The sequence below is a fragment of the Dromaius novaehollandiae genome, chromosome 2 (assembly GCF_036370855.1).
Source record: "Dromaius novaehollandiae isolate bDroNov1 chromosome 2, bDroNov1.hap1, whole genome shotgun sequence".
Taxonomy (NCBI): domain Eukaryota; kingdom Metazoa; phylum Chordata; class Aves; order Casuariiformes; family Dromaiidae; genus Dromaius; species Dromaius novaehollandiae.
Genome location: NC_088099.1, coordinates 19,627,456 through 19,654,888, shown reverse-complemented (window position 1 = coordinate 19,654,888; position 27,433 = coordinate 19,627,456). Strand labels below are relative to the sequence as shown.

The 27,433-nt window shown below is 43.1% G+C and overlaps 1 protein-coding gene across 2 annotated transcripts in view; it reads left to right on the top strand.

Annotated features, from left to right (window-relative positions):
- Positions 1 to 2,619: 2,619 nt before the first annotated feature.
- The window catches only part of GPR158 (G protein-coupled receptor 158), a 214,474-nt gene continuing 189,660 nt past the window's right edge, over positions 2,620 to 27,433 (top strand). For both annotated transcript variants that reach the window (XM_026101601.2, XM_026101600.2), the window contains exons 1-2: positions 2,620 to 4,001; positions 19,145 to 19,250. In XM_026101601.2, the coding sequence (XP_025957386.1) occupies positions 3,139 to 4,001; positions 19,145 to 19,250 (969 nt within the window). In that variant the 5' untranslated portion in view covers positions 2,620 to 3,138. The remainder of the gene's footprint in view (positions 4,002 to 19,144; positions 19,251 to 27,433) is intronic.

Genomic DNA, 27,433 nt, shown 5'->3' with positions numbered 1-27,433 from the left:
AGCAGTCAAATGAAAGGCTGAAGAGACTATGTAACAGTTGAACTCTGCAACTTTTCCCTGAGTGCAAAAACTAATCTGGGTTTCTTTCTTTGATCCATTTGTGATTTTCACAAAATCTGTAGAAACTTAGTTTAAGATCTTCACACTTCAGTAAAATTTGGCTGAAATCAACTAATGGGATTAGAAATTACTGGCAGACAGGGAGACCCAACAGACAGACAAAAATGTGATTGTGAGAACGTCATTTTCTTAGCTAATCAAGCTAAAAGTAAGTGTACTTTCATTTTTTAAAAAAACACACTTTTACATTTCATGTATTTTAAATACGTCATGAGTTTAATAAACATTCCTACATTTAAACATTTACCAAACATTCCCTGTCCAGCAGGGGAAGTGCATTCCCATCAGGCAGCTGACCTTTCTTTTAGAAAAGTCTATGACAGTTAGGAAGGGAAATCAGCACAGGCACTGTTAAAAAAAATACTTGTTAATTTATATTGCCATTGGTATCTCATCACACTACTTATCCCATGTTGGCTTAGCTCAGCCCTGACAGCTGCTCCTTTCAGAAGCCCTGTTTCTCACTTCTCCATAGTGAACGATGCATCTTTAGGTATTTGTTCAGTGCAGACTTTGAAGCACTGACTCCCTGTGCTGTGCTAAAGTGTAAAGATCAGTTTCTCAGTTGCTCAGTATATGCAGTTTCTAAGTAATCTTGCAGGATATTCACTTGCATGAGAGTTCATTATTAAATGAATTATTCTTAAGCAGTGAACATGATCTTTCATTGCTTACAATGAGAAAAAAATTGAAAATATTTCTAATTTTCTTATCAACAACCTGTGTGAAAATAATTATTAAAGGTGAACCATAGCAAAGATGAAGTATATTACAATCCTGGAATATATGGACTACAGATTTAATTTACATTTAGCTATATTAGGACTCTTCCTTTAAGTATAGTTTCAAATACTGAAATAAGGGTATGCTTTAAGAAGCAGATATATCTTGTCAGTGGTTCAAAATTAGATCATATATTCTGCATGACTGAAATCTGCTCCTTATAGGATGTGCAGGCACACAGTGGGGAGAGAGAGGGAAAAAAAAGATCCTCTACTGCTCTTTTCATCTGCACTCTTGAATTCTGAAAGGGAGTTTTGGATTAAGTCAGAACAGAATTAATTGTAATTAAGAGATTTTGTTGTGGACCATCTCCTCTAAAATTCACGCTTTGCAAACTGCCTCCTGTCATCAACCCCAAATCCAGTAAGAAGATATTAACCAGGTGAGTACTTTTATCAGACAATACATACAAAGTTAAGCATGTGTTTAAATGCTCTGCTGAACAAGGTCTTTATTACTGATGACAATACAGCCCAGCCATCTGACCGATGGCTTACATGGACAATTTTAATTTTATTTACATCCTCAATACATTTGGGTCTTTCCAAAGGTTAAATTTTAGGAAAACAGAATAGCTAGGTGATCGGTCAGGTCTGCTTGGACTATGAGCAAGCACTCTGCTGGCCACAACGTGGAAAACTCCTGGATTAAGGTCTTAATTTTGAAGACAGAAGTAGGAATTGGCATTGTGGAGTGAAAAGCAATGGACAAAACACCGTGGAAAGCAAGGAAGAAAGATCACTGTTACAGAAATGCAGTTGGGTAGTTACTCATTGTAGTTAGGTCGATATTCAGTAGTTGAAGGGACACAGGATGATTTGGTTTTAAGCGCAGTGGGAAATGCTCGGTGTGCATGGGCACCGTTGCACATTTCCCCCTGGGGGTCGTGCCAGGCGGGCCGAGAGCGAGGTCACGCCAAGCAGGCTGGAGAGCGGGGCCATGCCAGGCGGCCCAGAATGGCGGCGGCAGCGCGGCGGGCAGACGCCCGGGCGGCCCCTGCAGGCGACGGCGCCGAGGCCCCCAACTCGGCCGCGAGCCCGGAGGCCCCACGCGCAGCAGCTGCGGCTTCGCGGCCCGAGGCCCGCGGCCAAGGCCGGCGCCACGCACGGTCCCGCCACACGAGCAGGCGCTGCCCCCGCGGCGCAGCCAGCCCGCTCGTTCCGCGCTCAGCCGCAGCTGCCTCCCGCCCAACGCCGGGCCCCTCCCGTCCCTCCCGGCCGCCGCGGGAGGCGCCGGTGTTTTAACCCCGCGCCCCAGCGGCCGCCGCGCGCCGGGCCCCCGCGGCATGCAGCCGCCGGCTCCCCGCGCCGCCCCGGCCCGGCCAGCAGGTGTCGCTGCTCCCCGCCCTCAGGGCGGGCCGGGGCCGCGGCGCCGCGGGGCGGCTCGGTGGAGACCCCGCGCCCGGCCCGGGAGGGGGACGGACCGGCGGCCCAGCCCAGCCCAGCCCAGCCCGGCCCGCTCTGTCCCCGCGCCGCCCCGCTCCGGGCTCCTCCACGGCTGCCGACTCGGGCCACCGCCGCGCCGGGCCAGGCCGCGACAGGTGAAGCGAGGTGCCTCGACGCCTGCGGGCGGCGGCGCCGCCTCCCTCAGCGCCGCGCGGCGCCTTCCCCGCCCCGTGAGTGGCTGCTGGGTGACTGACAGGCGAGGCGGCCACACAGGGCGGCGGCTGCCCGCCGTACACCTATAAGGGCCGGCGGGGAAGGGGCGCCCGGCAGTGAGGGGCTGGCGGTGGCGCCGCCGCCGGGCTCGCAGCGTCCGTGGGCCGGGCGGGGTGCGCGCGGCTCCTCTCCGCGCCGCTAAGCGGGCGCCCGCGCGGCCCCGGTGACTCCCCCCCGCTCCCTCCCACTGCCAGCGAGTAGCGGCCGAGGCGCGCCGCCCGCCCCCTTCCCGGGCGGCGGCGCCCGAAGGATGCGGAGCGGCGGAGCGCGGGCGGCGGCGGGGCGGCGCGGGGGGATCCGCCGCTGCGCCGGGCGCGGGCGCCGCCGCCCTTGCGCGCGCCGCGCGGGCGCCCCTCAGTGAGCGCGGCGGCCGCGGCGGGGACGAGCCGCGCGCGGGCGAAGGGTGGCTGCTGCCGTCGCTGCCGGGGGGGCCGCGACCCGGTCCGGCGGCGTGGCTGCCACAGGTGACTCGGGGCCAGGGGCCGCTCCCCGAGCCGCCGCGTCGGCCCCGCTGCGCCGCGACTGCATATGCGGAGCCCATCGTCGGCGACTTCGCCGTGCCTGCGCGCCGGGGGACATGGCTCTGCTCCGGCTCCTTCTCCTCCTGCTGCTCGCCCAGCGCGGGCCGGGGGCCGCCGCCGGCCAAGGGCAGGCGGGGCACGGCCGGGAGCGGGCGCCCAGCGGGAAGCCGCCGGCGTACGACCACATCAAGAGCCGGGATGCTCCGCGGAGCCGCTCTACGGAGAGCACCATCTTGGCGCAGCGGCTGGCCGAGGAGGTGCCCCAGGACGTGGCCTCGTTCCTCTACACGGGCGACTCGCGGGAGCTGCGGCGCGCCAACTGCTCCGGCAGGTACGAGCTGGCCAGCCTGGCCGGCAAGTCGCGCTTCGCCTCGCACCCCTCCCTGCACAGCGCCCTGGACACCCTCACCCACGCCACCAACTTCCTCAACACGATCCTGCAGAGCAATAAGTCGCGGGAGCAGAACTTCCAGGAGGACCTGGAGTGGTACCAAGCCTTGATCAGGAGCCTCCTGGAGGGGGACCCCAACATCTCCAGGGCAGCTATCACTTTCAGCACGGAGCCTTTCTCCTCCACCCCCCAGATCTTCCTCCAGGCTAGCAGGCACGAGAGCCAGATCCTCCTGCAGGACTTCTCCTCCTCGGCTCACCGCCTGGCCAATGCCTCTGTGGAGACGGAGTGGTTCCACAGCCTGAAGCGCAAGTGGAGGCCGCATCTGCACAGGAAGGTCTTAAACCCGGGCCCCAAAACTTTGGAGAGCAGCTGGAAGAGGCGAGAGAGCTTCGCTGCTGATAAGAACCACATCAGGTGGTCCTCGCCTTTCCTCGAGTGTGAGAATGGGAATTACAAACCTGGCTGGTTAGTGACTCTCTCGGCAGCTTTCTATGGGCTGCGACCAAACCTTTTCCCCGAATTCAGGTAGGAGCAGTGCTCTTCTCTCTTCATTTCCTGTTCGGAAGGGGGTAGGATGGCATTGCCACCTCTGAATCCCTTCTGGAGAGGGTTGAGCTGTGTCGCAGGAGCGACCGGATCAGCCCTTTGCAGACCGGCTGCTCAGTCATGCCACAGGGCACGCACAGCTTCCCTTGGGGTTTGGCCTTCCTGTTGAGTTTTGCGTTGGTGTGCCTTGGGGAGCTGTTGCTCAGTGAAAGAATTGCCTTTATTTTAATCTGTAAAACACTGTTCTTTAATTGCTGTTGCTGAAACAGGTGTGCATGTGGGTTATGGTCCTGGTGTGCTTCCATGGGGAGAGGAGAGCAGCAGTTGCCAGTTGTAGCTTATTTTTGATTGCAAGAGGAAGATGTTTGCTGATGCCTTATTTCTTACTACACTACATAATTAAAACTGGCACAACCCCAGCTATGACTTTAACCAGCTGGGAAACAATGTTGTTGTACTGTAAACTGCATGTCTGGTCTCCAGAGCACATCTGCTGAGGGGTGGTCAAGTGTGGTCAGTATATTTATAGGTAAATAAATGTTTGTTAACTGTAGTTCTACCATAGTGCATATGGCTATAGCCTACACTGGCAATAGGAAAGGTTTTCTTATAGCATTGCTTATAGGAAGTGTGCCTTCCGCACCCCCCCCATCCCCCTTTATGGCCCTGTTGTATAGTTGGTGCCTGGCATATGTAGAGTTGGTTATCTTTTACTACTGTTACCCCAGGGTTTAGCCACTGGACTGTGACTAGTAGAGAGGAGGATATAAAAAGGCCCAGTCTCATGCTTTGTTATTTTGACAATGAAGAAGGACTTGTAGCACACAGGTTGTACTCATTTCTTGTACAGGATATTTGTATCTTTGTACCAGAACTCTTATAGTGGGGGTTATGGATAATTCTGCTTCTTGAGGAATGCCCTGTCCTGAAGTAGTCAGTATTTTCCAGGGAATAAGAGAGGAGCACTGAATTTGTTCTGTGCTGGGATGCAGTGGTAGGTGAATATAGACAAGAGCACAGTGAAACTGAATGGATTTCACTGGACCTAGGTGGCCAGGCAATCACTTATATGAGCACTGGTTTTCTTGGCTTCCTCTGAAATCCAATGGGATCAAACAAGTATGAATGCAGTTGGGCATCCTTGAGGGGAAAAAAAAAATCTGTTGATTAGAAAGTGGCTCGTTATCTCCCTACAGAATGGTACAATTTTCACATTTGTAGGGGTTGGTAGGGTTAGGGTAAAATGAGCTCATGTCAAAGGTGTTTGAATTCCTTTCAAGAACAAAAATGGAGAACTTGCATTTCAGAACTCTTCTGGACCATTGTCTGTTCATACAGAAAGTTCAGGAAACTTCTCAAAACTCTTTGCAGAGCAGTGTTTAACAGGTGATGAACTTCTGGGTGCAGATGAATGCTATTGTAGCATGGCATTCTCTTGTTGGGGATAAGTTTACTTAATCTCAGGTACTGCCAGCTGGTTAGAGGCTGCCACTCCAGCCTGTCTGGGAACTTAGATCTTCATATAAAGCTTAACTCAAAGAAGCTTTGATGTTGACTTCAGTCAAAACAAGAGCAGGTCTTCAGCAACAGAGCCTCAGCTCTGTGCCAAGATCCTGTGATGCAGGAAGCACCTTGGTGGTGTTGGTTTCTGCTGTGGTAGCTCTGTCCAACACAACACAAGGTACCAGGATCATTTTGGAGGAACCTTGGCCACACAAGTCAACTAGTAGAGGTCCTTCTAGTCCTGGCACAAGGTCCTTTATCTCATGGTCTTCCCAGCCTCTGTTTACGATATGGGAATTGCTTGACTTGAAAAAGTATATTCAGATGCTTTCATGGACATTCATTTGGCATGTCTAGGTTTGGAGAACCTTTTTTCATTTAGAAACTCTTGCAGTGGGGTGCACTGCAAGTTTGAAGTGTGCCTCAAATATTTTGATTTTGAGGTTATTTAAGAGTTAAGACAAAACTTAAGTTTTTCTGTATGAAAACCAGAGATGAAATCAGCAATGGCAAGAATTTCTAAGAAATGAGTCAATGTCTTATGTCACCATGTAAGGAAGGAGGTGGAAGTAGTACCTATATACTTACTCTGGCAAAGCAAAGTGATGGTTCCTACATTCCTTGTTTGAGGTATGTTACATGAAAGGTGGCCTTGTAATAAAAGTTGACAGCAAAATATTATTTGGGATTTTGGAAGAAAGTAGCTTTTCAGCTACGTAGAAGATAATTGAAAACCAAATACAACTCTGAAGATTTGTAGGATATTTTTTTAGTCTCAATTTGCTCAAATATTTGCAAAATATTTTCCATACTCAATAGGGGCACAGTTAGACAGCGCAAGCCTCAGTGTGAGTTCCTGCAAGAAGAAATGGATTCAAGTATGAAAATGTAAAATAAAATGAAAAATTAAATGAAGTCATTAGAACATTAGTATTAATCACTATAAGATGCCTCTCAAAATAGGTTTTATTTCCCCTTGCCATCTGTCTTTGAGACAAAGTGGTATAAATTTTAAATTCCTGTTTAAGGCCCATATGGTAAAAAGTGATATGTACTAGTCTCCATCTTTTGAAAAAGCCATGTTGATTATCCCAGCAAAATGTCTCTGAACCATCTGTTAAGAACGTTTTAATGCTTCAGTTTACATGCTCCTTCCATTTAATAGTCTGGCATGAGATCATTGATAGTAATTTAGTGCATGCCCCTTTAATATTCCTCTAACAGTTTATGTACTTCTTCACATGAGGTTTATGGCATGGCATACTAGGGCAAGAGACATTCATACACTAATTTTCTTGATGAAAGAGTTCTTTCAGGTTATAGAATAAAAAGCCATTGCATCTACTCTGTAGTATATCTCTCATTGCAGTAACAGATGACTGTGTCACATAGTGTGTGTGGGGGGGAAAGAGTTTAATGGAGGCAAGACTAATAATTACTACTGGTTTTGTTCAATACCTGTTACTATTGTGATGCTGTTCTCAATGACACTCCAAAAAATGCAACCAAAAGAAGAGTATTGTTCTTTGCAGTTTGCTGGTGGAATTCACAACCTCACGGGTCTATGTCGCTATATAGCTCAGCTGTATGTCAGGACAGCACGCTGTCCTGTGTTGTAGGAAGAAGGCACCTGTAGAGCATCATAGGAATTTGTCATTAAACTTATGTAACCACCTTTACTAATTTCTGTTACACAGTGATACTGAACCCTGTCCTGCAGCACAGAGTGGCGCAGCTGGTCTCTTTGCAGCCCTGCTGTGGAACCAGAATGGTGTGAAAAGCTGTGTGTTGAGAGTTGGTTTTGTTCTCTAAAAGTACTTGCTTGGCCCCTGGAGGGGAAACTGGAGGTTTCCATTGCTTCAGCTGCCTCGTAGGCCAGTGAGGATGATTACTCGTTTATCTGGAAGAAAGGTGTGCCAATGGCTAACTGTTAAGAGCATAGCAGTAAACAAACAAACAAAACCCTAAAAAAGGCAAAAATACCCCCATGCCCTACCCATCTCCTGGGTCACTGAGTCCAATCTCCTGCTATCACAACCAGTGTAATTTGCTGACCAAAATCCATCTTGAAGTAGGTAGTGTGTGTCCATTTCCCCTGCCCACTAACTTTTTCCTCCACTAGCATCCTGGGGAGTTTCATGGTTGGAAAGCTGCTTCTGATTTCTGGCCTAAATTTATTCAGTTGGTTCTCATCCATTTGTTTCTGTTCCAGAACTGCCTTTTATCTTAAATAGCACTCTTTTCTGATGTTCACTGTCCTGAACTATTTACAGGCAGCAGTCTCTTCTCCACCTTTGTTTACTAGACTAAACAAACTAGCTTTCTTTAGTCTCTTGTCATAAGCTCTCTGTTGCCATGGTCCCTCTTCAAGTCCTGTTGCAGTATTTCTTGAATGTGGTTAGTCAGATTCATGTTCAATATTTCAGCCTTGTGTAATGGCATTAATTATTCCCACACTCTGTATGAACTGTTGCTTTTGTAGTTGGAAATGTTCTTCTGCATACTGCCCTTGTTTTTTTAATGTTATATCGCAATATGCCAACATTTTGTGAAGTGGTCAGTGCTATCACACTCTTTCACCTAGGAGGTAAGAATGTGTTTAGGATGCAAGCAGAACCGCCCCCCCCCCCGCAAAAAAAAAAAAAAAAAAAAAAAAAAAATTCTAGAAAGGGCAGGTAGTTTTTCCCTGCAAATTCAGGCCAGTATTTGCAATTTTTCTTAAGGACTATTGGGAGAATGAATGGGATGATGGTTATTTTGGCAGAAAATGACCACAATTGGAAAGTTGAATAAATATTTTGAATGATGTGTTCTAGAGCATTTACAGATAGCTTCATTCTGAAGCTTGGCTGCACCAAGTGTTACCACTTAATTTTTCGGTCTTCCTGGCATTTGAGCCTTCTCTCAATTATTATAAAGGTATTCCTTGGTGCAAAGACTAATTTTTATTGCATAGTTAAACCCAGCTGTTTCTTCCCAAAAGGCAATGTAATGTACTGATTTCCAATGAGTTGTTAACGAGGACTCGGACCACTCCAGTGCTAGGCCATAATGGAGTGCTTAGTTGGGGAGACGCTACTGAAAGCAGATTCTGCCACAGAGGGGGAAGCGTATGTGGTGAGTGATTTCTTAGTTAATATTTTTTATTTCCTGTTCTGTTAAGTACTTCGAAGGTATTAAATGGTTGAGTAAAACAACCATAGTAAGTATACTTAGAAGAGAGAAATTATATGAACTAGTAACATTTTTATTTGAAGATGGTTGTATTTCTTATTTTAACCTCCCTTTTTATGCTCCCCCTAATATCTTTAATCTGTTCTTCAGTACTGAACTAGGAAAGAACTTATGTCAACTGCTTAAGGAGATTGTTTCACTAAATTTTAGATTCACTCATTTATATGTGATGTCATACATTAGTTATATAATCCTGAAAATATTTTAAAATGGTCATACTGACATTTTGTTCTCTAACATGCCCTGGCCTGTATAACATGATGGAAGGTGTGGGTGGATTTAGAACATGTTTTAAAAATGAAAAGGAATAATTTATTTTCTTAAGCTTCTGAAAGTTTTGGATTTATTTTCCTGAAAAGTGGTGAGAACAAAGAAATGTCTACTTCCTATGATTTACTGCTTGTTGACAGACCCCCTCACTATGTTTAGTATTCTCTAGACAGTCAGTGATATCTGTGCCTTTTTCTTATGAGGTCCTGGATAAGGATAGAAAAGGATGAAAAGAAAGGAACAGTAAATAGGGACTTTTTTTTTTTTTTTTTTTTAGAAACATGATTCAGCTTTATTCACTACTACAGAAACAGAAGTGGTTCTTTGAAGATAAGATAAATATGGTCGGGAGAGGACTGAAACATACTGCATTTACAACAACAATTATATAGTATGTGGCAAGTTGGAATAAAAGAAATTGGCTTTTTGGGTCAAACTGTTTCTGCTCCTCTGTCATCTGCCCCCATCCTCCTTGGGCAAGGCTTCCACTGGAGCAGGTTATCAAAGCTCTTTTAAAGGGAATGGATGTGTGACAATTCTTACTATCTGAGGTTCAGCTCCAGAATTGTCACCTTTTAGTCCATCTGTTCATGAAATTGGGCTGAGGTGGAGAAATGTTCCCAAGGTAAGTACGAAAGTATTGCTCCGTTAAGTTGAAGGAAGGTCTCATCTAGCCCAGTATTCTGTCTCCAAAAGTGGTTTCTGGCAGGTACTTGGGAAGGAGTATAAGAACAGTGGAAGTGCTGAGTTCCCCTATTTTAGATGCATCCTATTTACAGGTAATGAGCAATACGAAAAGTTTGTTTCAGACTTGGTATCTGAACAAATGTTTATAGTGATCATGGATTAAACTGGTCTTCATGATTTGAATTCCTTTTTTAATCCGTTTATGTTTTTGTCCTCTGGAATATAACTTGGCATTGAGTCCCATAACATAATTATGAGCTGTTTGAAGAAAAACTATTCTCTTCTGTTTTCGCATCTGCTGCATGATAAATGCATTGGGAGATCCTGTGTGTGTGTTTTATCATCAGTTTGGAAACACTTCTCACATCATCTTTGTGTCAGTTGGATTTATATTGGCTTATACTAAGTATTGTTATCAGCTGCAGACTTATCTCACTGACCCATTTCTGGTCGCTTGTGAATGTATTGAACAAAATAGGTACCAGCAGGGATAATTGTGGTGCCCAACTTTTAACATCCCTGCATGTGAAAGCTGACCTTTTGTCACAGTGATGCTCAAGAATCACTAAGTGGTAGAAGCCTCCCTAGCTTTAAAGGGTGGTGAAAATAATTCATTTACCTTTTCTGCAAGAGCTGTGTCTAGTGTCAACTTTTTACATCTTGCTATCTATTGGCCTTACAGATTCTATTTCAGGCTTCCTCCTTCTGAGGCATTTGAAAAGTTTTTAATTATTAGTGCTTATGCTTTTAATGTGCTGCTCTTAAAGTCTTTTGAGATATTTTTTCTTCCCTCTTACCTTCTTGTAACTTTGTTCCTTGCCTGAATTTATGCTCTTCTATTTTCCTTTTTTGGGTACTGTCTTCCCCTTACTTCTCAGTTTCAAAATTGCCCTATTAACTTTTAATTTTCAGTGTTGGAAGTGTGGTTCTCGTTTAGTTTAGGCTGAAGCCATCTTTCCTGTGTAGGCTTCTAATCCAAAAGCTTCTCCTGTTCCTAATATCTTCTTCCTTATATCATTTCCTAAACCATTCTTTGATGTTCTTTCTCTCCACCACTTCTTTTTGACTCCATAGATAGTATTGGGAGCATTTTGGGGAATGCCCATTTCTTACTGAATAGCATAAATTTTGACTTGAAGAGCTTTTTTTCACAGGGAGAATCTAATGTAACTGGTACAAGTATACTCCCCTCCCCATCAGACCCCTTCCCAGCATTTCTGCACAAGCTTATGCTTAGTGTCAGAACTCGGACACTAGCAGCAATTTAAGCATAAAATAATCTTCAGCCAAAGATATCACCACCTTAAGCTATCTAGGAAACTCTTTGACTAAATTGCAGGGAAATCCGCAGATAGGCAGCACTGTATGCTATGTATCTGAATGCAGATTTAAATTCTAAATAATTCTACAGACAGCAGAGGTTTCAGCTCTAAGTATTCCACCCTTGTATTACTGTTCCAAATGCCCTGTGGGGATTTTCTTTGTGGGTGAATCCTAATTCATGTGCCCATAACTGCTATTCCTTACTCTCCAGTTGGGTTTATTTTTAGTTGAAGTTGGTTCTCCTGTGAAAATGCATGCTGAAAAGCAGCAGTTATGTTATGGCTAAGGAGTTAGAGAAGTTTCTCTGTTCCATTAGTAATAAATGAGTGGTAAGTTGAGTGACCAGAGCAAAAATCATTGTTGTATCTCAATTGCCTTTTCTGCATCTAGGTGGACACGTTATATACCCACAGTGCAAAGATGATGCTTTCAAAAATGTAAGCCCAAATCTTAATTTTCAAAAGTAATTTGAACAAATGGCAGAAGCTGTTGACTACCAGTAAAACTTATGGCTGAAAGTCACTTGTGAATTTGACACAAGGAAGTTGGTTTTTTTGGGGTGCCCATCTGGAGATAGTTTGAAGGGGCCTCAGGTTTCAGGTAGCGTGCACTCTTTTGAAAATTCATATTCTTGAACGAGAGCATGAGTCCAAAAATGTGAAAGCTCAGAAAAGGTATCTACCCTGAAAACCTTAGCTATACTAATTAAAATATGCATTTTTCTAGAGATGCAAGGATTTTTGGATTTAGAATATCTGTAGAGAATTTTTTTCTCGTTTCCTTCCTCTCGATAAGGAGGATGCCTAGAGGACTGGGAGTGGGGGGAACTGATATGGCAGCAAGAATTTAGGAATGCACTTAGATTTGAAGGATATCTGCTTCAGCATGTGATAGCCATGCCTTATACCTTAATTAAGGCTGGGGAAAGCCCTGTGGCATTTGTATTTGTCTGTTTAAACTCCCCACAGTGATTTTTCTAGTTTACAATGAAACACACAATGAAGAGGTTTACAGTCTATCAAGGCATGCAGGATTCCTTCTTGCATGGGATTTGGTCTTATCTGACATAAGTCAAATGAAATGCATATGCTTTTGCTGAAACCTTTCAAAAGGATCATTATAACTGAGATTTTTTTCCCCCAATGTTATGTAATGTGAAAGGAGCTGTTATTTTATATACTCCCCTTTAGCTCTAAATTCCAGAGAGCTGCTCTGATTCTATAATTAATAGACTTACACCTCATATATATGGCTTATAAGCAGAACTGATTACATTATTACAGGGATCTTACCATATATTCAATATTCTTTTATGCTATTTGCTTTTAATGCTTACCAATACAAACATAAGTATAAAAACCTGGAAGATGAACTTTGAATGCCTGTTCAGCTGAGCTATGATGACCTCTGTGCAAATAAGCTTCCCAAGATCTAGAGGACAAAGGTACTGTTTATCACTGTTTAAACGCTGGTGAGCTGTTCTGTGTAGTCCTTGCTTAAGCTGGATGGGAGAAAGAGGAAACGCTCCTCCTGCTTTTTTTATGATGTGACAGTACAGGCAAAAATTCTTCTGTAGATATAGGCTTTACAACACATTGTTACAATGAAATATTGTAACTACTGAAACTATCAAGATAGCTAGTAGGCTGGGAAAATAAGCTTAAATCAATTTCTGGCACAGATTTCAAGGCAAACAGAATGCCAACAAACAGTGGTACTGGAAATTAAGACAGACATGAAAGCCTCTTAAATCAAACCTTCTGACCTGACGGAAAATCCTTGATGACATCACTCTTCAATGATTATCCATGATGCACAGTTCAACTAATTCTTTCTTATCTGTAGATGTCAAACACAAACCTGTAATCTTTAAGCATCTCTTTTTGTAAGGACTGTAAAACTGTGACAGAAAACAAATATTTATAGTTACAAGGAGATTAACAAAATATACTTAACTTGCCAGATGGTCCACAATTACCAGTAATATTATTATTAACTTACCACTGTGGCTTGGGTTCAGCCAGGCAGCACTGTCTGAGGATGAGTGTGTTATGCTGATGAGTCGAGTCTTACTATTATACCACTGACATTTGTATCTTGATCACTTCTTTGCAATTAATCCCAGTTAGTTCAATAAATAACATTGAGGTAGTTGGTCCCTATACATACTGGGAAGATGTGTTCTTCCATATGTTCCATTTTCTGAATGCTGAATCAAAAATAACTAAAAATGTGGGTGGCTAACCAGGCTGTGCCAGCTAGTGTATTAATCACAGATGAATTTCAGAAATATATCACCATGTACATATCAGTGTACTCTGTGTAATAATGATGGGGTACAAGTCTGAGATGGTGTGTTAAAGTGGCAAGACATCCCAAATGAATGCAGTAAAAGGCTTGTGCCATAATGATGCCTTCTGTAAATGCCACATGAACACTCAAACTTTTTTTTTTTGAAAGCATTGTAAATACTCAAGTAGTTACAGACCCTGCTCTACCTAATCAGAGCTGTTGTGGCACCATGAAACATGGACGTATGTTGCAGAGGTCTAATGAAGAATAGATATGCACAGTGGAAAGGCTATGACATCTTGGATGCTGTCTAACTTAGGAGAGATTGTTTTCATATGCCTACTTCTGGACTGCACTGTTCTCCTTTCCTGTAGATTTTTCTGAGGGAAAGAAAAAGCAGAGCAGGTTAATTGTATCAGAAGGCTCAGGTTGTGCTAGTGGAGAGCTGCAGAGAAGAGGAGTTGAAGGTAGAAATAGCAATGTTTGTCTGTATTGGGTTCATGAAGATTGCATTTTGTGAAAGGCAAATGCTCTTTTGAGCAAAGTTTTAACACAAGAGAATACAAAAGGAAAATTCATTCAGTTTGAAATGGAAGCTTTCTGCAGTGTTTCTGAAAAAGAGTATGATGAAAATAATTTAAGATAAGGTAAAATTTTGGGGCCTGTAGGGCTGAACAGGAAGTGCCTCACTAAACTTCAATGCAAAAGGAAGCAAGGTTGAAGCAGGGACAGGTGACCCTGGCAGAACACAGAGACACTGTCCAAGCATGCAAAGATGGGGTCAGACCTGGCGAGGGCCATGAAAGGCAGCAATGGAGGCTTCTGCAAGTACATCAGCAGCAGGAGACTAGGGAAAATGTAGGCCTGCTGCTGAATGGGGCAGGAGACCTGGTGACAAAGGACATGGAAAAGGCAGAGGTACCAAATGCTAACTTCCCTTGTCCTTACTGGTTAGATTGTCCTTCAGGAATCTGAGGCCCCTGAAACCAGACAGGAAGTCTGGAGCAAGGAAGGCTTTTACCCTTGGTGGAGGAGGATCATGTTAGGAAATACTTAAATAGGGCATACACAAGTCCATGGGACCTGATGGGGTGCATCCACAAGTACTGGGGGAACAGGCTGATGTCATTGCAAGGCCACTCTTGATAATGTTTGAAAGGTCATGGTCATTCAGGGAGGTTCTTGAGGACTGGAAGAAAACAAATGACACTTGCATCTTCAAGAAGGAGGATCCAGGGATCTACAGGCTGGCCAGCCTCACCTCACTCCCTGGGAAGGTGTTGGAACAAATTCTCCCAGAAAGCATTTCAAATCCATGAAGGACAGGAAGGCAAGGGAGAGTAGTCAGCATGGATTTATGAAGAAGAAATCATGCTTAACCAACCTGATAGTCCTCTATGACGAGATGACTGGCTTGGTTGATGGGATGAGAACAGTGGATGTTTATCTTGACTTCAGTAAGGCTTTTGACACTGTCCCATAACATCCTCACTTGGCAAACTGATGAAGGATAAACCCCTAAGTGGGCAGTAAGGTGGGTTGAAAACTGGCTGAACTGCTCAGCTCAGAGGGCTGGGATTAGCTGCATGAAGTCCAGCTGGAGACCAGTCACAAGTGGTGTACCCCAGGGGTCAGTGTTGGGTCTGGTACTGTTTAACATCCTCATTGATGACCTGGATGGTGGGACAGAGTGCACCTCTGCAGGTTTGCAGATCATACAAAACTGGGAGGAGTCATTGATAGACCAGATGGTTGAGCTCCCATTCAGAGGGACTTTGATAGGCTGGAGAAATAGGCAGAGAGGAACCTCAGGAAGCTCACCAAAGGGAGAAAGCCAAGTCCTGCACCTGGGGAGGAATAATCCTGTGCACTGGTGTATGCTGGGGGCTGCCTGGCTGGAAAGCAGCTTTGCAGCAAAGGTCTTGGGGGTCCTGGTGAACAAGTTGAACCTGAGACAGCAAAGTGCTCTTGTGGCAACAGAGGCCAACAGTCTCCTGGGATGAATTAGGAGGAGTGTTGCCAGCAGGTTGAGTGAGCTGATCCTTCCCTTCTACTCAGGACTGGTAAGACCACATCTGGAGTGCTGAGCCCAGTGCTGGGCTCCACAGTATGAGGCAGACGTGGACACAGTGGAGTGAGTCCGGCAAAAGAGCTGTTGTAGCAGGAGGGCCTGGAGAAGTGAAGGCTTGGGACGATCTTATCAATGTGTATAAACATCTGATGGGAAGGAGTAAAGAAGATGGAACCAGATTTCTCTCATTGGGGACCAGGACAGGAGGCAACAGGCACAAGTCAAAATACAGATGATTCTTTTTTCAAATTTTTTTTAAAAATGAGGGTGATTGAATGCTGGAACAGGTTGCTCAGAGAGATTTTGGAGTCTTGATCCTTGGAGGTACTCATAGCCTGATTGGATGTGGCCCTGAGCAATCTGGTATGGTTGACTCTGCTTGAGCAGGGGGATTGGACTAGGTGGTCTCTCGAATTCCCTTCTAAACTCAAATACTCTGTGGTTTTGGAAGTCTATTTTTGAACAAAATAATTGTATCAAAAAGTTTTCAATGGTTATAATATGTGCACTTTTAATTACCCCCCCACCCCGTTTTCCTTCTCTCCTAACAGTGATTAGTTTACACTTAACCTGCATTCTCTATCTTGCATCACAAAAGCTTTTGTAGAGGGAAAGAGGTGTTTCCTCTCCTACCAATTACAAACAAAACCTGCACAAGGGAAAAGCTTTCCCTCTAAAGGAAGTAAAGACTTACTTACCTAAAGTGTCTTGAAAGTCTCCCAGGTGAAGGTGTTTCAGTCCTAATAAGGATGAATCATCACTGTTTTTCTACAGTGTAAACTAGTTTCTTTCGGGTAGTTAGAAGGACAAACTAATGCTTGGGAGATCTTGCCAAAATGTCTGGTGTATAAGGTGAACTGGGAGAGCAAGGAGTAACTTGGTCCAAGTCCCGATGCCTGCTTCATGCAGTTGAGCTCCTCATGCATGTGTGCAGGCACAGTGAGATTAATAACTTGCAGAATAGGTCTTGTCCCCAACCCACGTGCTAATATTTATGCCCAGAAAGGTCCAGAAAAATATCACAAACCTAGTCGGTGGAATCTGGACATGCTCAGGTGAGGAATTAGTTACCTCTACTCTATGAACAACTGTGCCAGATATCTTGCTGTTATCTGTCTACCGTCACTGGTTTTGAAGCATTCTGCAGATTAATATAAACTTAATGCAGGAAATGAAATCCAGCAGCATGAGTATCATATAAAAGTTAGTCTTTACGGTATGCCAGTTTTTCCCTAGCCAAGCTTTATCCCTTGAGGTTGCTGGCCACCCTGAACACGGAAAGATCAATTTCTATGGATGAAAGTATAGCAGTCCCTGAAGAGGTTCTTGTCCAAAGTAAGTGTGGAAATGGGCAAAGGTGTGAAGTAAAAATATATCTGAATATTTTAGAAGCGTGATGTATATCATTTCAAGTTGAGTTTGACAGGGCTAGCACTTAAACACTTCAGAAGTTTCCTAAGTGTGTCTAGTATCAGAAAAATTGTGGACTTTCTATTTAGATTCTAGGCAGGACACAGAGGGAAGGGGATGAAGAGCACCCATACTGCTTAACTTCCTACTAGGTATCCTGCATGGTTTCCTAATGAATTCTTCAGATCACATAAATGAGGAGCTTGTGTTTCTTCATTGACTATGTAGTATGTCTGAAGACGTTCGTCTTCAGATGAAGGTAAATGTTGTGGACACTGTCCACTTGGTCATACTGTGCCAGGTATGAGTGAGCATTATTGTACAGAGTTTGAAGCTCACTCCTTACAGCTCTTCTGACTTTGTTCACAAGTGGCCCTTCAAATAGCTCTCTAGCGCTCTCTTTTCTTCTTTTTTATTGCAGTTCTTATTTATATATACTGTGCTCTGACTAAAAGAGGCGGCATGCTTTGAGATGAGTGAGGTGTTCTTAAGACAGAGGTGTGGCCATGCCCTTGCTGCTTTGAGAGCTTTTGAGGAAATCTCTTAACACATCCTAAGGCCTGGGAAAGAGGTCTCTGAAAGAGATATGACTATACCCTGTTTAATCTGAGCAAGCTCTGTGAAACTGGTTAAATGTGTGTACAATGCCTCTGAAAGCTCTACAGAAGAGCACTGTAAGAAGTATTAAAAGCAGTTTGTTTGTGAGTAGTATCATTGATATAGCAGTAAATACAACTTGTATGCTAAATGTTTTCTTCTTAAATCTGACATTAGCAAATTAAGAGTAGAGAGCACATCGCTGAAGTTGCACTGTTTTCATGTCCTTGCACCAGTGGAGACAAGCATTAATAACTGATGGAGCTGGGAAGGTAGTCCATGGCCTGAAGGGATATTGTTGCTTGTAGTCATGGGAGTTCAGACTGTGGAAATGAAAACTTCTCTATAAAGTGGGGGAAGCTGATGACTTAAAATGGTACACTAGATTTATGAAATCAGTACAGACCATTTATCAATTATGAGTGAATCCATGTAATGATCTAACTACCAGAAGTTCTATGTTGACATTTTGCTAAACCTAGAGAGCAAAAGAGCAGTCACAGATGCACGGTCTCTCAAGGAGATGCTATTAAGGTTCTATGTCCAAAGTCATTCTGTAGATTATTTTAGAGAAAGCAAGGAAACTGAAGTTGTTTATAGATATGAAACTACAAGCTTACAGCTTTTTTCTTCTGGTGATTTCTAGGCTGTTTGTAATAGTGTTGGCTGGTTGGTAGGCTTTCAGTCAACATTTCTGAGGAAACTTGACTAGAACTTAAATTCTTGGCATAGAACTAATGCAGTTCAGACAGTCTTTCATGACTTGTTTGGTGTATGTAGGAAACTTTTTTTGGTTTCTTGAACTTCAGTAGCCTACTTCTTGGTTTCACTGTCCTTCTTTGCTTATTTGCATCTCCATGAAAGGAATTAAAATGATAATACATCACAGTGTGGACTCACAGTGATGGAAGAGGGGGTTTGGGAAAGATGCTGGAGGAGGGCATGGGGCTGAAGCTAGAGCCACAGAGTGGAGGAGAGGCTGTGCTGCGCTTGAGTGACGCAGAGGCCCCACTCCCAGGCAGGCATCGTTGCAGGAGTTTTTTCACTGGGATGTGCAGATGTGACCAGACCGCCTGGTGGGAGAAACTCATGGGCAGAGAAAATGACAAAGCCCTACACATTATCTGATGGGGCAAAGGTGATTTCCAGATGGCTGTAACTTTTGGGAGTTGGGGAAAGGTAGAAGTATAGGGCGTTTGTTTGGGGAAGAGGGTAGTGCTGGCTGTTAGTATGTGCATCAGCAACAGCATCCCCTAGAGCAAGAATGGGATGTCATTGTCACTTGGCATGGGAGTCGTGGACCATGTGTGGTAGTGCCTGGAGCGTGGCATTCAGCGCACGCCGCCCCTGGTGCTCCTGTGACAGTGCTCATCTCAGAATTAGAGGTGTAAGCTGTTAGCTGTATTTATTTTAGTTCTTTGCTGCATCATAAAATGTGAAGGGTATTAAATTATTTGAGTATATAACACATTCTTACCTACCATGTTACATTTATTCAGTGCTTTTAGATTTACAGAGTTCTTGTGGTAATATATTTCAGTAAGTTCTAACATAAAAGTCTGTCTCTGTCATCATGACTTCAGGAACGCAAAACTCCATTTCTCTTTTCAGACATTTTATCAAATTCCATATTTAGAAGGAAAATATCATTCTGCTTTGCAGGCTGTAGAGGCATGAAATAGTTTAACTGGCATTTCTGTAGTCACTGTGTTCATGACTGTTTTTTCTTTTTCAGAGGCGTGGTTAAAGTTGACATAAATCTGCAGAAGGTGGATATTGACCAGTGTTCAAGTGAGGGGTGGTTTTCAGGAACTCACAGATGTCATCTCAACAGGTCTGAGGTAAGTGCATGGAGGAACTGAACTAAACTTTAATAAAAGAATTGTATTTCTGCTATAAATAATTTTGTATACTATAAATTCTGTTGATTTTAAATGTGATTTATAGGCTGAAAGGATATTTCTGTGCAAGGTGTAATGATATGCCTGATTTCTAAGAATGCCTGTAATTAAGGAATTTTGGCATTAAATAAAACAGAAGCTAGCTTGTTGTGCAGAAATGTTAGCTGGAGGGACAAAAAATATCAGTGAAATGATTTATGAAGTTCTGCTTGCAAATCAAACGGAAACCATTATTTCACACTTAAAATTAAAAGTCTTGTAAGCAGAGTCCATCACTTTTGACTGGACAGACTTGTAAAATACAATAAAAGTGGCTGAGATGCTGATTTATTCAGAAAAACTTAGGCTTTTGGAAGCCTAAGTTACATGGAATAACAGGCAGAACTGGATGCTGTAATTCTTTTTTTTTTTTTTTCTTTTTTCTTTTTTAGTAGAAATGCCAACATTTTGGCAGAGCTGACTAAATGTTTCTGTTCAGCTCCTTCCTGCTTCCCCTTTCTTCCGAAGGTCTGTATCTGGCTCCGTCTGTCAGTGTACCATAGATCATTCAGCCTGGCCAGTTATATGTATTCAATGAAACTTTAAAACCAAAATGCATTCAATGATTTTTCCTGTTATTATTATTATGTATAATGTTGTTTGCAAAGGCACTCATTTGTTTTCTGTGAAACTTATGCCTCATGCACTTACATGCTTTCAAAAAGGGCTATTAAAATTTATGGAATTAATAAAAAGGGGAAGTTGGCAATTCTTTAAAAAGAAGCAGGAGATATTTGGCTATTTTTTCATAGAACAATCATTTATCAAAGCTAAATCTGAATTTAGGGAAGAGTTGGTTTTGATTAATTATTAACATTTTTTTTGAGCAAGAAAACTTTAAATTGCTGTAAAACCTTTTTGTCACTTATATTTTTTTTTCTTAAACTGGAAACAAAAAAATCAAGCATTGTTTCATTAAAAAACACTAAATTTAAATGAAGTGTTTCTTTGAATGGAGAAAAGGGTTTTGTTGCTTTGTCGATTAGTTTTTAACTTTGCATTCTGAATTCAAGGAGAACATTTTTTTCCAGTATCTCATCTTTCTTCCTGAAAGAACATATTGTTTTCTGCGAGATCTAGTGAACCCTGCCTTTTAGTATATTCCAGCTATCCTGAATGTAGTAAGTTTTTTTTTTTTTTAGCAAGTTCTCTTCCTTTCCCTAATGTTGTACAAGCAGAAATGTCAGCGGAGGGTTGGGGTGCTAAGTTGCATCTCTTCCTGCAACCAAGAAAAGGAAAAGAAATCTTATGGGAAGAATAAGAAAAACCCAGACAAAAGTAAAATGAAGATAATGAAGCAGTGGGTTTTATTAACCTTTGGGGGTTTCAGCTCCACTGGGTGGGACTGAACTCACCTTCTGTCTGCTTCAAAGCCAACCGCTTGCTGTAATAAGCTCTGAATAGTGCTCCATGTCCGTGACATTTAGGAAAATAGAATCAGCATCAAACAAACCAGGTATAATTCCAAAATCACACCTTCCTTCCAAATGCAATTCCTTAAGAGAGTGCCCTGGTGAGAACGACGCAAAAAGCTACTCCCTCTGGAAGCATTTGTCAGAGAAGGGGGGAGGGAAAAGTAGAAAGATTTTCTTCACTCTTCATTTCATTTTCACAAGACTAAAAACTAGTTTTTATTTCTCTGCACAATTCATTCTGATTATGAAAAGGGGTTTTCCTCATGCATATGACATTTATTAAAATCTGTCTTCCACTTGATTATTGCACATGAGGCAAGTGGTGTCATTTAAGAAAATGGGTGCTGAAGGAAATTATGCGTGAAAGAAGACCTTAAGGGTTACAGGAGGTTTTCTGTGACTAGCAAAAATATTTTAATTCCAGTCTTTAGTGTCTCAGTGGGAAAGCTGGAAAATCGCACTTCTATGGTTTAGCTTTTTGCTGTGTCTCGGAAGCTGAGGTGCCTGGGAGGTGGCTGGTGTGGGCTGCTAATGCAGAGCTGGCGCCTCTGCCAGACGCAGAGGCCTTGGTGCTGGTGATGGTAGGAGCTTTGAGACAGTGCAGGATTCTCAAAATCCTGAGCTTCCTGGCTAGAGAGAGGGCTGGTGGGTGTTTCTTATCTGTTGAGGGAGGGAATAACATTTCTTTTACTGAAAATGTCAAACACATGCTACAGATCAGTTCTTCATGTTGGGAATTTGAAGTGTGTTGTAAAGCTTCCTGTGCCAAAATAAGTTTCTTTGCCGAGCTCTTATTTACAAGACTCATTTACACTGTTTTTCCATCTTTTTTTTTTTTCTCGCTGTTTATTCTGCAGTGTTTTCCTTGTCCTTGAGAGCTAACACAGACTGCTGTAGATAGTCTTCACCACGCTACTTTTACACAGTACCTTATACTGTTGAGTCCAACTTGATATATCAGTACAATGCCAGAGTTGGTTTGTGATGTTTTAGAACGTAGGACGTGTTATGTTTGCTGATGTAATGAAAGATGTTTTATTTTCATATTGCAAAGTTGTATATTTCTGTTTTAGTTAGCCTGCTGTGGTACTATAGTCCATAAATAAGTTCCTATGATGCAATAAGGAAATAAAATATGTGTTCCAGGGTGGAAGCTCTACTTGTGCCCTGACACAAGAAATACGAATTTCCTTGAGTGCTTCAGCAGGCTCCACTGATTTTACTGCCTAGATCTTCATTGTGTATTTAGGGCACTTAGACATCTAGTGACACCTAGATGTAAATGCTTAGATGTAGGTGTCTTGATCTCAAACTGAATCCCTCCATTAGATTTGCCTAAATGCGCACGTGCAACTGCACTAACAGGAATTCTTTAATAAAGCTGTATATGTGAGATGAGTTAATGTTCACAGCTTAAGGACTTAACACGGACTAAGAAGTGAATACCATCTCATTAATGGCTTTCGAACTTGCGTGTAGAGTAATAGTCTGCTGTCTCCTTCCTTCTTGATAGCACTTAGAGTGCGAAGTCACCACGAGTCCAATGGCTATGAGAAGGCTATATAGGCAATAAAAACCTTTCCCAGAATGAAACTTGCCAGCAGGGAGTACTTTTCCTTACTGTATCTGAAGAGGATGGAAGCTGAGGTGCCTTGCTTAGTAATGTTAGCACTGGGGATGGGAGGTTGCTGGGGACTATCTAGAGAGAAACACTTTCTCTTTTTTCTTTTCTTCTGCGCTCCCCACTTTAGGAGTGTTCAGCCTGATGGGGACCTCCGCTCTGTCTTTACAACAGCTCCCTTATGCTGCGTTTCACACTTAGTTGTTTTGTAGGAATCTACCCTGCAGAACAAGGGTAAATTACATAGCTGTGCAATGATACCTATCTACGCAGTGTGTCTTATAAATGCTAATGAAATTGTATTCTCCATCCTCCCTTTTATCATCTTAGAAATACAGAAGCATCTGCTGATGCTGGAATACTTTGTCCCAGATTACAAAGTCAGTCTTTGGTAGAGCAAGGACGAGAGCACAGATCTCTGGATTTCCAGTTTTGTTTATAACTTAGATCCACCTTCCTCTTTGTAGTTTTGTTTGGTGACTTGGGCATTCAGAGTTATGTAGACCTTCTACAGATCATTTTGTAACCCTTTGTCTTAGAAAATTTTCCATTTGGGTCTGAACTTTTTTTTTCCCCCTGCACTACCCTCACTGAGGCCCGGGTACCAGTATCATTAAATCTGAGGCATAAAGCTCAGTATTTCAGAGATGCAAATGCCCTCTTCCGAATTATAGCACATGACATAGAGAAGGGGAAAGGGCAGACTTAGAGAATAGACAAAAGAAGAAAAAAAAGAAAGAACAACTTATGAGTTGTAGTAAATTGCTTACTTCTTTATTTTGTACTATATTTCAGTCTTTTTTACAGTGGCTAAAATCTGCTATGCAGTTCACAGACAAGTTCTCCTACTTTAGGAGAAGTTCTGAAGTATTTATCATCTAAATAAAAATGAGTTGAAAAAGATGCATTATAGTGAATGTAAACATGTTGGAATTGACCAAGCCAGTGGTGTCTATGTGCTGAGGCTAGACAGAAAGAAGGAAGGAATGGATGGGACCAGAATTTTAGCAGAAAAAAAGACTTGTTGAAGGTACTATATTGCCTTCATGTGCTCTGGTGTCGAATCACTAGAAGATGCTAATGTATGTGTGACACTGCGATTTGGCTTTGGAGGGTCATCAAAAGGAACCTGACTGTGTGATGGAAAAATTGTGCTCATCCTTGCTCGAAAGAAGTAGTGTATGGTTAGGGAATTGAGGAATATTATGGTGCAAATACACAAAATGTTTAGACATCTTGTTCTTCTCTTAACTCCCACCTGTCCTTTATCTTGCTTTGTGTTTTGCACAGCAATTTTGGGGAACAGGGAGTGTAACTTCAGATTTCCCATTTTTAAGTTGACTGCCTAAATCACTTGTTTAAGGTCATGTTTCCTTCTGATTTGTTCTTATTTGTTCTCAGGGCTCCTACATCCCTGATATCACAGCAGCCCAGATGAACTGAGAGAGCAAGGGTGCCCTTCTCCGACCTTAGGACTGGAAACTGCCTGATTGGGTTAGGCAGAAAGCTAGGTGAGGCATCACATGGTGAAGCCAAACTGCAGCGGTGGTCAAAGTCTGTTTCAGCTGTGGGGTTCTCCCCCCCTCATCCCCGTACGAACCAAAAGAGCGTGATGCACCAATAAGGGGATGTGACGCACCAACAGGGGTGTCCAGGATTTTTTTTGGATTCCAGGGTTAGTTGTACTGAACTCGAGAGGTCATCATTTGTTAAGTATGAGAATTTATTAGCGATAAGAGGTTATAACACAGAAGTATAGTAAAGCCAGAAATATAACAGAACTGAAAATATATATACATATCAGACTGTGGTTAAATCACAGGTGCACGGTGCAGCGACTGCTCTTGGCCCTTATGGGCTACCCCTCCGGTATAGTCTTCCCCAGATTCTCCAGCAAGGAATGCACAGTGCGGTGACCACTCTCTCTGTTCTCCTTGAGGGCCACCCCTCTGTGTGTAGTTTTCCCCGGTTTCTCCTCACTGTGCCTTAGGCATCAGGGGCCTCCTGCTGAGGAGCGAGTCCTCAGGTCCCCAGGCCAGCTGTGGGTGGGTTCCAGTTCACAACAAACATATGCGACTTGCTCTCTTTTAAACCCAGTCAAAACATTGCCAGCCCACAGCTACACAAAAGCTGTAGGGCTCTAGTCAATGGCAGTGTGCATGTCAATAGATAGTGCTCAGCCCACAGCAATGCTTGGTGGGTAACAGCATGCCTATTAACAGGTCATTCTGTGGGGAACGGCTTCACAGCGCCGAGATGTCTGTGGTGTCTCGTCTCTGCTTGGACTTGCCAATCCTGGGGTCACTAGAGACTGTGCCCCTAGGCTACAGCAACCGCACATTGGGGTGGCTCTGGCTGTGGTGCGCCTGGTGTTCGTTAGCTCCTGGGGAGCACTCCAGAGCAAACATTTCTTCAAGGGGCTGCACCATCCAGGGTCCCATGCTCACCTGTGTGGTGCCTGTCAGGGGGCTACAGCCGGGTGTTCTCTTGAGCCATGGAAATAAGGGGCAACTCACAGTGGAGCACAAAGAGCTATATTCTCCTGTGTCCTCTACCTTGACACCCAAACAGGGAGCAGTTTGCCTTAAAAATAATACGTTGGCAGGAGATTTGGATTCTGTGGGGTTATAATGGACAAGGTGGGTAATATCTGCAGGACTAGAAATAATTAAAATGAATTGGGCAGAGAGGAAAATGATGGAGATAATTCTGAAAACAACAAACATAGCTACTTAATAACATATCTAAAATAATTTTCATTGTACAGGCAAGACGCATTGTGAGGGGTAAGAAAACCTGCATGTTTGAAATGTTTAAGATTTTTCTTTTAGTATGCTAGATTACCTTTCCCATACATGCTGGCAGCAGCTGCTGGCACTTTTAATAATGACTTTAGAATCCTTGTTGAGACACCAGCAATAAAATCGAGGCTGAGGAAGCGCAGGGGTGTCTGAGGAAATCAGTCAGCGTAGCCCATTGAGCTCGGCTGAACACTTCCAGCCAGCAGCAGTCTGTGAAAACTGCAGTAGAGTGCACACTGTTCCCCCATCCTTAATGAGACTGCCAACAGCTTGTAATGTGAGGCAGGCTCAGCTGACATCCCTTTGGGTTTCAAAAGTATTCCACAAATGACAGAGTACAAAAATATCTAGAGGGAATGAGAGGGGCAGAGTAAACAGAAAAGCTGCATTGCTGTCTGAATATAATGTGTGTATGTCTGTGTATGTACAAAAATACCTATGCCTACTGTGTGTGTATTTATTCAACACAAACAACAAATTGAGAGGAAAAGAAATGAACAGTAGAGCCAAAAAAAATTTTTGATTGTTTAGCTAGCCAGAGCATCTTGGGCTATTGCATTTTATCGTACTGCACATAATGCTACAGGCAACCAAAACCTGAAAGGGTTGGGGGGGAACCGATTTAAAAATAAAGACATAATAGGAGACTGGGTTGGGAGAGAGGGTAAAAAACCAGTGCTTTTGAAGTTTCCCAGAGATGTTTTTCAGTATCCTTGTCAAATTGGGAAAAGGCTATTGACACACACACTGTGGGAAGGAAAGCAAGACAGGATGTCATCATCCAAAGTCATAACCCAGTGGGTCATATCCAGTATGTATTTTTTGAGTTATTACTTGCAGGTATTCTCTGCCCTATCCACTAGGAAAAATGCAGTCAGAATGAAAAAAAATTGAAAAGGAAGATGTATGTTGGTGATGTAATCTCACACTGAGCAGGGTTTGCAGAATACATTTAACTTTTAATTTGGAAGTAATCATCATCCTTGAAGCTATGGATTTTGTCCAAGATATGACAACAGAAATACGCAAACTAGGGTTTAGAGCATATGTGAGGATATACTTCCTCTTAGCCATAACCAAGATCTTTCAGTGGTAGAATGAATATACTTAGCAAATACTATATCAAATCCTGGGCTAAAGAGACAATCTAAGAGTTAGGGGGGCAGCTCTCGTTAGTACTCAGATAAAGAAAACATAGCTAGTACTTTTTGGAACCAAAAGCAGAAGGACATATCTGTTCTGTCAGACTGATGGCTGCTCACACAACTCTGAGTATTTGAAGAGCGTTCAGTAGACACAAAGAGCATTTCAGATGCTGTTTTAAAAATAGCTTTGCATCATCTGCGTTCGTGGGAAAAGTCCCTCTATGACAGTGTACCAAATCTAATCTGGCACTCCCCCAGACAATTACATAAAATGAGGTGGAGGCTTGTCAGAGCTTTCAGTGATAAACAAGGTGCTATGAAAATCAACTTTCAGTACAAAGAGGAGCCAGGTTGCTTAGCTACAGCTATCTTTGCCTTTTTAGAAAAAACCTTAACTGACTCTGTTTTGCAGGAGTTAAGCTTAGCTCCTTAATGCTTTCCTCAAAAGAAGAGAACCTTTGCAAGAGTAGCTTTCATCTTAGTTAGCAGTATTAGCCTGAGTACTGAGTGTTCATCCAGGTCAGTTCTATTTGCTCCTGTTTTCCTTTCCCCAGAGTTAAGAAATGGAAAACAGTGGGTGATTGGTTGAATGATGCTGACTGAGAAAAAATTAAAATAACATGAATGTATTTGTTTTCTTTTGCAGTTGATAGGCAATCATGGCATTGCATCAATTACTGGAAGTTCTTTCAGATCTGTTGCTGCAGCTTTCTCTGCTGGAGAGAACATCATAAAATTAGCTGATGCTGATTAGCTTAGCTGGTGATATAGTCCTTGTGGGATAAGATGCAGTGTGTTTGAAAGTAAAATAGAAGAAGTTACCCTTGCTTGATTTGCAGAACCTTGACATGCCCTCACAAAGTTCCAGGCCAGGTATTCTTATTTCATTTCACATGAATGAAATGATAATTCAGTGACTAAAGAACAAATTACAAAAAAACATCCTTATGCATTCATTCTGGGGAAGCAGCAATAGCTAGCAGTTAGGATCTCTTAGTCTTTGCTTTCAGCCTCTTTTGTTTTCTTGCTGCTTTCTGTATGAAGTTTTCCCCTTTACAGCCAAATGTTTGAAGTTCACAGGGGAAAAAAAGTAGGATTTTTC